We start from the raw sequence: 12093 nt of genomic DNA, 5'->3' as shown, positions 1-12093 counted from the left end.
GAAACTAAAGTTAGGCTGCATAAAACAAACGGGTAACAATACTCTTCTATGTATGTTTACATTGAGTTAAATAAAATCCTTTGCGCAAATATAGGTATGTTAGAGAATAAAAGTGCATAAAAAGCCTCAGTACTTTGCTGTAGAAGAAGTGGATGAGTAGATACAATTTTTTAAATTTGTGTGCTATCTCTATCGAATAAGTTAGTTTTCGAGAGTTTTTTCAAAGCAAAATTAGCGTAGTGTTCCTCTTTTAAATCTAGATTATCTCAAAAATAGATTTCGAATAGTTTTTCAAAGAAAGGTTAGCGCAGCTTTCCTCTTTTAACATTAGCTTATGTAGCTTGACATCACAGAACACAAAAAGATAAAATAAAATATAAGACAAACGTAAAATGAAAAATAGATGTAGCTAAAGTTAGGCTGCATAAAAAACCAACAACATAATAATCTACTAGGCATGTTTAAATTGAATTAAATAAAATCCTTTGCGCAAAACTAGGTATGTTAGAGAGTAAAAGCGCATAAAAAGCCTCGCTACTTTGTTAAAGGTAGTTTTTGAATAGTTTTTCAAAGACAGGTTAGCGTAAATTTCCTCTTTAAAGTTTAGCTTATGTAGCTTGACATCACAAAATATAAAACTCAAAAAGACAAGATAAAATATAAGATAAACGCAAAATAAAATATAGATGAAACTAAAGTTAGGCTGCATACAAAACCAACAACATAATATTCTACTAGTTATGTTTAAATTGAATTAAATAAAATCCTTTACGCAAATATAGGTAAGTTAGAGAGTAAAAGTGCATAAAAAGCTTTACTTTGCTGAAGAAGAAGATGAATAGATGCAACTTTTTAAATTCGTGAGCTATCTCTATCGGTGTAAGGTAGTTTTTGAACAATTTTTCAAAGAAAAGTTAGCCTAGTTTTCTTCTTTTAAGTTTAAATTATGTAGCTTGACATCACAAAATACAAAACTCAAAAAGACAAGATAAAATATAAGATAAACGCAAAATAAAATATAGATGAAACTAAAGTTAGGCTGCATACAAAACCAACAACATAATATTCTACTAGAAAAGTTAGCCTAGTTTCCTTCTTTTAAGTTTAGATTATGTAGCTTGACATCACAAAACACAAAAAGGCAAGATAAAATACAAGGTAAACGTAAAATAAAATAGAAGTCAAACAAAAGTTAGGTTGCATAAATACAAAAACTGCATTGCCAAAAATAGAATTTGTTGTCTAGAAAGACCTTTTAAACTTTGTTTCTTTCGTTTTTTGACTTAGTGAATCGCGATCTGGTTTTTCTTAGGCGCGCTTGTTTCTTAGTTGTTTTTTTTGTAAAGAAACTTTATTCAGACGTTTTTTTTTACGCAACTCCTTTAACATTATTTTTAACAAAGTATTCTTTTATACGTGTTTACATTGAAATAAAACCCTTTGCGTAAATAGAGATAAATTAGAGAGCAAAAGTACATAAAAAGCCTCGCTACTTTGCAGAAGAAGAATTGGATGGCAAGATTCGTGTGCTTTCTCTTTCGTTTAAGGTACTTCTTGAATATTTTTTCAAAGAAAAGTTAGCGTAGTTTTCCCCTTTTAAGTTTAGCTTACGCAGCTTGACATCACAAAACGCAAAAACCAATAAGGCATGATAAAATACAAGATAAACGTAAAATAAAATAGAAGTGAAACAAAAGTTAGACTGCATAAAAACAAAAAAAAAAAAAAAAACATAATATACTTCTATGTATGTTTACATTGATCTAAACAAAATCCTTTGTGTAAAGATATGAAAAAATAGAGAGTAAGAGTTCATAAAAAAGCCTCGCTATTTTGCTGAAGAAGAAATGGATGTCTAGATCTTTTAAAATAAGGAACTTTTTGATTTCTTTTTCCGAAAAATGGTTGGAGCAGTTTTCCTTTTTTAAATTTCACTTATGCAGTTTAACATCACAGGAAATATTATTTTGCTTTTTAACAAACTCTTAAAAACATCAGAAGTAATTCTAAATGCAACTCTATTAAAAGTTTTCACAGAATAACAAAACGACTTCTTTTTTTTTTTTTTAAAGATAAAAAAAAGTTTGAACTATCTTTAAATAAGAAATGTGAGAACAGTTTAACAGAACTTCTTGTTTATTATGTCTTTAGCGAAACAGATAAAAATATTTGCAAAAGCATAGATAAAACAAACTACACAAAAGGCCCATCTTTATTGCCAAACTGAACAAACTTATCTAAACTACATAAATGGTTTCACGATATTGCCATATTGAACAAACTTTTCTAAACTACCCTCTTTTTGAATTTTTAGCTTCATGTTTTTAATTTTGTCTTTAATATGGCTTTGGTAGGAGTACTTTTGCAAGACATGAATGAGCTTGTCACTGCTATGATTTGCCAAGATGCCAAGGTAATCTTTGTACGAGCAACTTGAGCTTACATCTGTAAACACGTCTTGCAAGATGTATGCCAACACCAAAGCTGCACATCGTGGAAAACTTCTGGTGTTGAACCATTCGTTGTGGCCAGGGCAAGCATTCAGCTCTTCAACTATTTCATCTAAAATTTTACAAACTCAAGTCATAACACAAAGTGATTAAATCAAATATTCATTTGGTTCTGAAGTAAGACAAGATTTATTCTGTTTTTTTATTTATTTTTTTTTTGTTGACCTTATTGTTTGCACTGATAGCAATAACTGGTTTTTGAAAGATTACCTAAATGGCATTGGCTAACTTCTGCTTTGTTTTCCTTTGTTCTTGGCTGAGTTGATCCTGAAATAAAATAAAACCATGTTCATTTTTCTAATTCATAAAAACCATCAACAGTTTCTAAGTGTTAGAGATGATAACAAGCTGTGCATGATTTCTAACGGTGATGTTTCTAACTTCATCATTAGAAATCGGGTAGACACAACTTTCTAAAAGTGCACTTAGCAATGATGGCTAGTTTTTGTTAACAGTTAACCATCTGAAATTGTGCAAGAAGAGGTTTGTGTTTATATATCTTTGTATAAATTAGGTTTTACATTACCGATGAGTTCTTGAGTGAAAGATGGCATTTCCAACTTGATTTTTTTTCTTCTTGGATCTTTTACTTCTAAAACATAATCAGTTTTAGTATCATTCACTTGTATAAACATTTAAGCAATCACAGAATTAGTCCTGCAACAAATACATACACACTTCTGTGTTGTTTTTTTGTTTTGTTTTGTTTTTTTTACAGCTCTAACAATAACAATAGGGCAAGGAGTTGATTTGGGCATTTTCATTTTTTGAAAGCGTGTTGAGATTTGCATAAAAATCAAAAATCAAAAATCAAAAAGAATTTACCTCTGGATGTAGAGGCAAGACTTTGGCTAAATAGGCTACCAACAGATTGAACAGCATAAGGTGAGAGCTGCTTTGCAAGAACAGTACCAGCCTGTTGGACAGGAACAGCTGAAACTGGATCAGATGAAAGAAACAAACTGGGTTTGGCCAATGTTTGCTGAAAAGCAACAAGGCTAGGAGTCAGAGGAACAGAAAAGACCTCTTTTGAAGGACAGAAAGCGACTTGCTGAGAAGGAGAAGCAGAAACAGGTTTGGCAACCACTTGCTCATTAAAGTAAACTGGAGAAAGTTTTGCATGGTGTTCAATAAAATCCGGTTCATCAGGAAATAATGTTAATGCAAGAGGAGAACAAGCTGTGCCAACAGGAACAGCTAGAGTCTGATCTACATCCATACAAACAGCTTGTTCGTTAGGAACTAGTTGTGCAAGAGCAGGGGATAGTTCAAGAACTGGACCAGCGATTGTTTGTTCAGATGGAACAGACGAAACAGGAGTTGAGGTAGGTTCACACAAGAAATCTACGGCATGGTCGTTGCTATCCTCTAAAGGAACATTGTTTTCTACAGCTGGAGAAAACGGAACCACTGTGGTACAGCTGAAAGTAGCAGCACATTCTTCAGAGTCAGAACCGGAGTCTAAATCTTCCTCAAAGATGTCCTCAACCTCATGAAAACCGTACTCCTCTGCATTAGTTTGGAGCCAGTCCATCACATCCTTCTCCTTCTTTGGTGGTCTCTCAGACTTTTCAACAGTCAAAGACTCTATGACTCCGAAGGACTGTCCGATGCCCAGGGCAAAGCGCAACTCCTCTGCAGCGTTCCACTGGGACACATAAAAGCTATCCATTGTGTTCCTGCTGTGCTTCATGTAGAGTGTAGCAAACCGCTCGCGATCTTCTTTGCTGTTGTTGGCAAAGTAAGTGGCTATCGAACCGCGAATGCAAGTGGGAGTAAGACGCTTCATGGGAATGTTTACTTGGCTTTTTCTGAAGCAGGACGTCAGGCAAGAGGAGATAGCAGAGGAACCCATCTGGTAAACAGGCACTCTAGTTGCACCGAGTGTCACACATTCGTCTTTGTTGGGTCTCATCGATGGAAAAAGGGGCCTGTAGCAGTCGCTCAACTCCAAAACAGTCTTGGTGTCTGCAGCCATGTAGTGAGAGTCGTTGACAAGAAGGTCTCTGTATCTCAGCAAATAAATATCGATCAACACTTTCAAGTCGTTCGGCACTAGAATGTTTTTGGCTCCGTACTTGTATGCTGTTTTGTAGCGCTCTTGCACAATGCAATATCCACACTCACTCTTCTCAGCAGCCATGTAGTCTCTAATGTTTAAAAGAGCAATGTTAGATTTTCTTAAACTGTTAATTACAGTGACAGAGAGCAGAAGATGGTTTCGTAGAGACACAGCATTGTCTCTAGTCGGTGTAAGAGACGGCTTTCTAATCGATTCCACTAACTGTCTTACGTATGCAGACTTGCCATATTCGTTCAGCAAACTGACATTGATGATGTTGATGCATTTTTTGCTTTTCACAAGGCTCCTCCTCAAAGAACGAAAGGGCCTCAGCACTTTTTGTAACTCCTCCACCTTGCAGCGCAAACGTCGGATGGCCTCATGAGAAAGTCCGAAATAGACATTCCTGGCTTCACTGAAACGAAACAGGAGACAAAGGTAGACAAGGCGGTTGTACAACGTGTGACAAGACATGGCTTTTGTTTGGTCAAGTTCACTCAGCTTGGAATTGAGCTGAATGTTTTTAAAGTGCATGGAAAAGTATCTATCCTCCAAAACGTTGGAATTGGTGAGAGCGTTCGGGTGCAGCGTCAGCGTGCTGTCACAACATGTCAATATTTCAACAACTGCATTTTTGTAGATCTTTGCTTGTGACAAAGTGTTGTTGTTGGCTACCACAAGCCACTTTTCAAAATCTCTGAAGAGCTCATCTGCTGACTGGTAATAAAAGTGAAAAGCATCTTTGTCCAGCTGAAACAAGAGTCTCTTATCTTCTGTCAAGACGGAGGAGTTGGAAACCAAGTGCTTTAAGGAATTAAAATCAGAGTCTAGGACGGATTCGGTGTTCAGCTCTTTGTTTTCTACAGAGGTGCAGTGGTTTGCAGAAGGAGCCTCGGACGAACCAGCAACTGATGAGGGCAAGCTTAAAAGAGGATCAGAGGAAAGAACCGGAGAAGAAAAAGAGGAGGAAGGCCCAGGAGCAGAGGATGCAGAGCCTGATGCAGACGCTTGTTCAGCTACTGGCTTAATACCAAAGAAGGCAGGTCGAATAAATTGAGGGACATAGAGCTTGTCGTTGTCGTATCGCTTTGCCTCTGCAATCTTTTGTTTGATCGTCTTGGAATCGTAGAAATGAGTCTCTTTCAAGTGTATGTCCAGTCGGTCGTAATACTTCCAACATTGCAAACAGGGGTAAGGTTTTGGACAGCCGGACTTGCGTTCGAGACGAGCATGCTGAAACTTCCTGACCATTGCAGAGTAAAAGATGGAAGCTTCATCCAAAGTCCAAGAATGATCTTTTTTAGTCAAGTGTCTTTTAATGCTTGTGGAGGAATGTTTGCACAAAGGCATCGGACAGCTAACAGCGTACCTCTTCTTGGTACCATAGAAAGGTACAACCCTGTTTACGGAGCCACACGCTGCAACTAATGCGGCCCTGACTTTGTTTTTGAGCTTTAAGTCTCTCTGTTCTTGTGACTGCCTTCTTTTCTTTTTTTTCGCTTTAGAGTTCGGAGAAGGGGCAACAACAGTGTTGTTTTCTTGTGAAGAAGACATGTTCAGGTGTTTGTTTGCAACGGTTTATGCTAAAAAAAAGAAGACAGTTAGTGAGAGTGTTTTTCTTCTGCCTGCATCCTGGAATCCTGGAATGTTTACAACTGCAGGGAAGAGCTGTGTTTTTTCGAATCCTCTGCAAAAGAGAAAAAAGAAAGAAAAGAGAGCAACAAGAAGAAACAAAGTTTCCACTAGCAAATGAAAAAGAATGAGAGCAACTAGCATTACATGCATGGTGGCAGCAGTGATTGCTATTATGAGAAGGAGAATGAGAAAAAAAAAAAAAAAAAAGAAACAAATAAATAAAGAGATGGAGTTTGAGAGGATCTCGCAACCATATGACTCAAAGAAAGAAACTGTGTTGAAAAAAGGCAAGAGAGGGCAAATAGAACTTGCTAACAAGGACAAATGACAGACATAACTACAACAGTAACAACTCTCATTGCAAGCATAATAACAACAGCATCAGCATCACTGACTCAGAGAGTGTTGACATAACAAAAAAGAAAACAAAAGTACAAGCCAAGTGGGGGAACATTAACAAACACTCATTGCAACTATAACAACAACAACAACAACAGCAACAGCATCACTGACTCAGAGGGTATTGATAAAAAAAAACAAGCAAAACAAAAACAAACAAAAAAACAAATAAAAAAACAAAACAAGCAAATTGGGTGAACAGTAACAACTCTCATTGCAAGCATAATAACAACAACAGCATCAGCATCAGCATCACTGACTCAGAGAGTGTTGACAAAATAAAATAGACAATAAGCAAGCAAAGTGGGTGAACAGTAACAACTCTCACTGCAAGCATAATAACAACAACAGCATCAGCATCAGCATCACTGACTCAGAGAGTGTTGATAAAATAAAACAGATTATAAACAAACAAAGTGGGTGAACAGTAACAGCTCTCATTGAAAGCATAATAACAACAACAGCATCACTAACTCAGAGGATATATAAAAAAACAAACAAACAAACAAACAAAACAAAAACAAAAAAAAAACAAGCAAAGTGGCTGAACAGTAACAGCTATCATTGCAAGTAAAATAACAACAACAGCATCAGCAACATCATCACTGACTCAGAGAGTGGTGATAAAATAAAACAGATTAAAAAACAAGCAAAGTGGCTAAACAGTAACAACTATAAATACAAGTAAAATGACAAAAGCAGCAACAGCATCACTAACTCGCAGGGTGTTGATAAAAAAAAAAGCAACAAACAAATAAAGCAAGCAAAGTGGGTGAACATTAACACTCATTGCAACTATAATAACACCAACAGCAACAGCATCAGTGACTCAAAGGGTGTTGATAAACAAAAACAAAGGCACAAACAAAACAAGCAGAGTGGGTGAACATTAACAACACTTATTGCAAGCATAATAACAACAACAGCATCAGCATCACTGACTCAGAGAGTGTTGATAAAATAAAATAGATTATAAACATGCCAAGTTTGTGAACATTAACAAACACTCATTGCAACTATAACAACGACTACAGCAACAGCATCACTTACTCAGAGAGTGTTGAGAAAAAAAACAACAAAAAAAACAAAAACAAAACAAAACAGAAAACAGAAGTACAAGCCAAGGGGGGGAACATTAACAAACACTCATTGCAACTATAACAACAACAACAGCAACAGCATCACTTACTCAGAGGATATTGATAAAAAAAACAAACAAACAAACAAACAAAACAAGCAAAGTGGCTGAACAGTAACAGCTATCATTGCAAGTAAAATAACAACAACAGCATCAGCAACATCATCACTGACTCAGAGAGTGGTGATAAAATAAAACAGATTAAAAAACAAGCAAAGTGGCTGAACAGTAACAACTATAAATACAAGTAAAATGACAAAAGCAGCAACAGCATCACTAACTCGCAGGGTGTTGATAAAAAAAAAAAGCAACAAACAAACAAAGCAAGCAAAGTGGGTGAACATTAACACTCATTGCAACTATAATAACACCAACAGCAACAGCATCAGTGACTCAAAGGGTGTTGATAAACAAAAACAAAAGCACAAACAAAACAAGCAAAGTGGGTGAACATTAGCAACACTTATTGCAAGCACAATAACAACAACAGCATCAGCATCACTGACTCAGAGAGTGTTGATAAAACAAAATAGATTATAAACAAGCCAAGTTGGTGAACATTAACAAACACTCATTGCAACTGTAATAAGAACAACAGCAACAGCATCACTGACACAAAGGGTGTTGATAAACAAAAACAAAAACACAAGCAAAGTGGGTGAACATTAACAACACTCATTGCAACTATAACAACAACAACAGCAACAGCATCACTGGCTCAAAGGGTGTTGATAAAATAAAGAAATAAAAACAAAACAAGCAAAGTGGGTGAACAGTAACAACTCCCATTGCAAGCATAATAACGACAACAGCAACAGCAACACCATCACTGACTCAGAGAGTGTTGATAAAATAAAATAGATTATAAACAAGCCAAGTTGGTGAACATTAACAAACACTCATTGCAACTATAACAACGACTACAGCAACAGCATCACTTACTCAGAGAGTGTTGAGAAAAAAAAAACAAAAACAAAAAAAAAACAAAACAAAACAGAAAACAAAAGTACAAGCCAAGTGGGGGAACATTAACAAACACTCATTGCAACTGTAACAACAACAACAGCAACAGCATCACTTACTCAGAGAGTGTTTATAAATAAAACAAAAAACAAAAACAAGAAACAAAAATACAAGCCAAGTGGGTGATTACTAACAGCGCTAACAGCAGCAACAACAGTGTCTTTAGAAACAACAAACAAGTACAACAGCAACAACTGCTTTTACAGAGTATAACAATAACAACAACATGGCACTAACAACAACAAAAGGGTTGGAATAAAAACCTGTAGGCAAAAGGAGAGCTGCATTCAGACAAGATCGATTACAAAGAGGCTCTTCTTTAGGACAGAGGAGAAACTGCTTTTGAGGGACAGAGGGACTTTTGTTGTTGTGGTTGTTGTTGTTGTTGTGCAGAAACCAACAAACTTTTATTGAACCGAATATAACCGAATATAACCGAAAGTCTTGTTTGCTTCTGTTTTGTGCCATCAAGAAGGGAAAACAAAACATCACAAAACAAACGAAGCAAACGAAACAAACAAACAAACAAACGAACGAAACAAACAAACAAAAAAAAAAAAATTAAAAAAATTAACAAACAAACAAACAAACAAACAAGCAAACAAACAAAAACAAATAAGAAAAACAGAAAACGCAGTACCGAAACCTCGCCATTTTTTATCCTTCCTCAAGCTTTCTCTGGGCGCCAAAGACCGAGAAAGTTGAGCAAACGTGACGTTGAGGGGGGGGAGGGGGGTACTTAAGGACAGCAGACCGACCAATGGCACGCTTAGGAGAGACCCACGTGAATGCTACATTTTCTTTCTATGTACGCTGAATCCGCTCAAAGTCTGGAATTTCCAGCATTCACGTGTCATCACTCCAGCCACCAGATTGGCCCACACTTTGCACACTTTCAAGACTAGAAACTCACTTGTGCTCAATTTGAGCAAAAAAAAAAAAAAACTAAGTCTCGCATGGCGACAACTTTTCCAAAAGCAAACAAAGGCAAACGAAGGCAAACGAAGAAAAAACAAAAACAAATAAACAAAAACAAAACCGAATAGGGAGAGAGAGAGTGAGTCGACTCATTTCTTTCGACTGCCTTAAACGAGAAGTCTAAAACGTTTAAAAGTTGAAAACTAAGTTTTTTAAATGAACTGCACCGAAAAAACTTTACGACAGTTTAGCTGGTTAAAAACGCAGAGGAAAATATTTTATAAAATTTAAGCGTTCTAAAGATGTCCATTTTTGTTTTTGTTTTTTTTATTTTGGTTTGTTTCTGGCTTGTTTCTTTCTTTAAATTCTAGCGATCGAGCATATTTGAACGGTTTCATCAACCTGTCGGCGCACGTGCTCGAGAGCTAGAACTTTGATTGCTTTTGTTGTTGAGAATTGAGAATGTCCGAGCAGGTTTTTTTATCGATTTCATCGCTTGTGGCGAGGCAAAAATCAAAACGCTTTTTGGACGAAAGAAAAGAGATTAAAAGGAAAAAAGAGAAGAAAAAAAAAACAAAAAAATAGGTTATGTGTTATGAACATTTATTTTCTCACGCGATGACGTCTAGTTTTGTTAGAGTAATTAAAATATGGTATCAAGTTTGTAATTTCTATCTTATTTTTAGTTACGGATAATTGCCAATTATGTCACGTTTAGTATACACAACGCTGTTTTCTTAATAGCAATATGATACAAACAAGTTATAAAAAAAAAAGCGTTCGCTCGATCTTCCTTAGTCAGTTGAACAAAAAGAAATTTTCACAACATATGATTGATTTGGTTGTCCTAGCAAGCTGTTTTAGCAAACGACTAGAGGTTGCAACTGTTGTTCATTGAAAACGAAAAATCTAGCGTCAGCAAGAAATTTTTGAATACATAATGTACACAAAAGTGGCACTTACAAATGAAAATGTAAAAAAAAACTGTTTACCTTGATGCCAGACTCGCAGAGATGTTGTCGCTCGTTGCTATCGACTGCGAACAGCTTTGTTGTTTTTCGAAGTGCCTCTTCATTCTACTTATAGCCGAAGTTTTGGCTTCGAAAAAAAATACGAACGTCGTTAAGCTCAACGAGCTGCTTTAATTGTTGTTCGTGCGAAAACGAAATGCTTAAAACGGATAAAAGTGTTGGCGTAATTACACTTTTCGACCGCGATGCAGTTTGTCAACTCTAGCGTACTTTTTTGGCTCGTGGAGCAAAAGCCTCATGATAATAGCAAAGGCTTAAAATGTCTTAACATGTCAGCAAAGGCTTAATATGCTTAATAAACTGTGGTTAAGCTTTTGCGGTGCAGTTCATTTACAACTTAATTTGCAACTTGCTGGCACAAGCAAACGTTTATGACTTCTCGTTTAAGACAGTTGAGCGAAATCAGTCGACTCACTCATTCTCCCTTTTCTGTTTTGTTTTTGTTTTGTTTTTTTGTTTTTGTTTTTGTTTTTGTTTGTTTTTTTTTTTTCTTTGTTTGTCTTTTGTTTAAAATGTAAAAAACTCGAAAGGAAAGTTGTTGCTTTGTTTGCTTATTGAAAGTTTTCGCCAGTTGCAAGACTTAGTTTTGTTTTTGTTTACTTATTAAAATATCGAGGAAAATATTTGAGGACATCGCATTCTAATGGTGCCTTTATAACAACATCTAACGATTTAACGTTTAATGTTGTGCTCAAAAAAAAAATTCCTTTTATATCTCTCAATGGTCTCCAACGATAAAACTGCCGACCAATCGCAACGATTAAACAGCCAACCAATGGCAGCTCAATGGTCTCCAAACAAGAGACTGCCGACCAATGGCAGCTCAGTGGTTTGAGAAGTGAGATCATTCGATTTCCTTTTATTATCTCCAGTTTGAACTAGTGCTTGGCTTGTGGTGCAGAAACTAAAACTTCCCGTTTTTGTATTTTGTTTTGAATTTCTTTGCTTTGAGCTTTTTAATCGATCGATAGCTTTAGGAGAAAAGAAGAAACCCCTCTGACGAAGTCTTGGCTTTTTTAAAAACGCTCAAATTTTGGCAAACAAATCTCATACGAAACGCTACTTTGATGTCAAGCTTTCGTTACTCCCTACTCCCTTCTAGCGGAGGGCGGCAAAAAGGTGTTGCATCCTAGAGCTAAAAGTGAGGAGGGAAGCAAGTTTTTTTTTCGTTTTGTTTGCTTTTTTATGTTTTTTGTTTTTTTGAGGGGGGAGAGTTAGAGGGTAAGGGGGTTAGGATTAGAGGGGGTTGGGGTTACGGTTTGGAAACCTGGGGACGAGGATATCAAGCAGGAGTTTAGTGTTAAGGTTAAAGGGCCCACGAGGGGCGTCCTTCAATTGTAAAATGCCTTTAGACGCACGTGTCTAGTCGTCTCGTTG

General features: G+C 36.3%; 1 protein-coding gene and 1 long non-coding RNA gene across 3 annotated transcripts; one reads left to right on the top strand and one right to left on the bottom strand.

The window, feature by feature from the left end:
- The first annotated feature begins 1452 nt into the window (after positions 1-1452).
- On the top strand, positions 1453-5516 carry LOC149876112 (uncharacterized). Its single transcript, XR_016448919.1, has 2 exons — positions 1453-1547; positions 2355-5516. It is a non-coding gene; the product is annotated as an uncharacterized LOC149876112 (long non-coding RNA).
- LOC149876111 (uncharacterized) lies at positions 2195-9480 on the bottom strand. 2 transcript variants are annotated; one of them, XM_090075710.1, is made up of 5 exons: positions 9408-9480; positions 3336-6155; positions 3037-3102; positions 2721-2777; positions 2195-2562 (listed from the first exon to the last, which is right to left on the bottom strand). In XM_090075710.1, the coding sequence occupies exons 2-5, from the start codon at positions 6124-6126 to the stop codon at positions 2243-2245; spliced, it is 3234 nt and encodes a 1077-aa protein (XP_089931836.1). In that variant the 5' UTR covers positions 6127-6155; positions 9408-9480; the 3' UTR covers positions 2195-2242. The 2 variants fall into 2 exon arrangements, with proteins under 2 accessions (XP_089931836.1, XP_089931835.1); XM_090075709.1 differs by having other exon boundaries at positions 3336-9480.
- Between the last annotated feature and the right edge of the window lie 2613 nt (positions 9481-12093).

This window comes from Hydra viridissima, unplaced genomic scaffold, assembly GCF_058129835.1.
Source record: "Hydra viridissima isolate aposymbiotic clone 2 unplaced genomic scaffold, HvirCarnegie_v1 scaffold_31, whole genome shotgun sequence".
Classification (NCBI taxonomy): domain Eukaryota; kingdom Metazoa; phylum Cnidaria; class Hydrozoa; order Anthoathecata; family Hydridae; genus Hydra; species Hydra viridissima.
Note: the sequence above shows the minus strand (reverse complement) of the source record. Positions and strands in the feature narration are given on the sequence as shown.

Coding starts and splice junctions, on each gene's coding strand:
- LOC149876111 (XM_090075709.1), bottom strand. CDS start 6,126: ATGTCTTCTTCACAAGAAAACAACACTGTTGTTGCCCCTTCTCCGAAC. Junction 2,778..3,036: donor TTTCACTCAAGAACTCATCG/GTAATGTAAAAC, acceptor ATTTTATTTCAG/GATCAACTCAGCCAAGAACA. Junction 2,563..2,720: donor AGTTAGCCAATGCCATTTAG/GTAATCTTTCAA, acceptor GTAAAATTTTAG/ATGAAATAGTTGAAGAGCTG.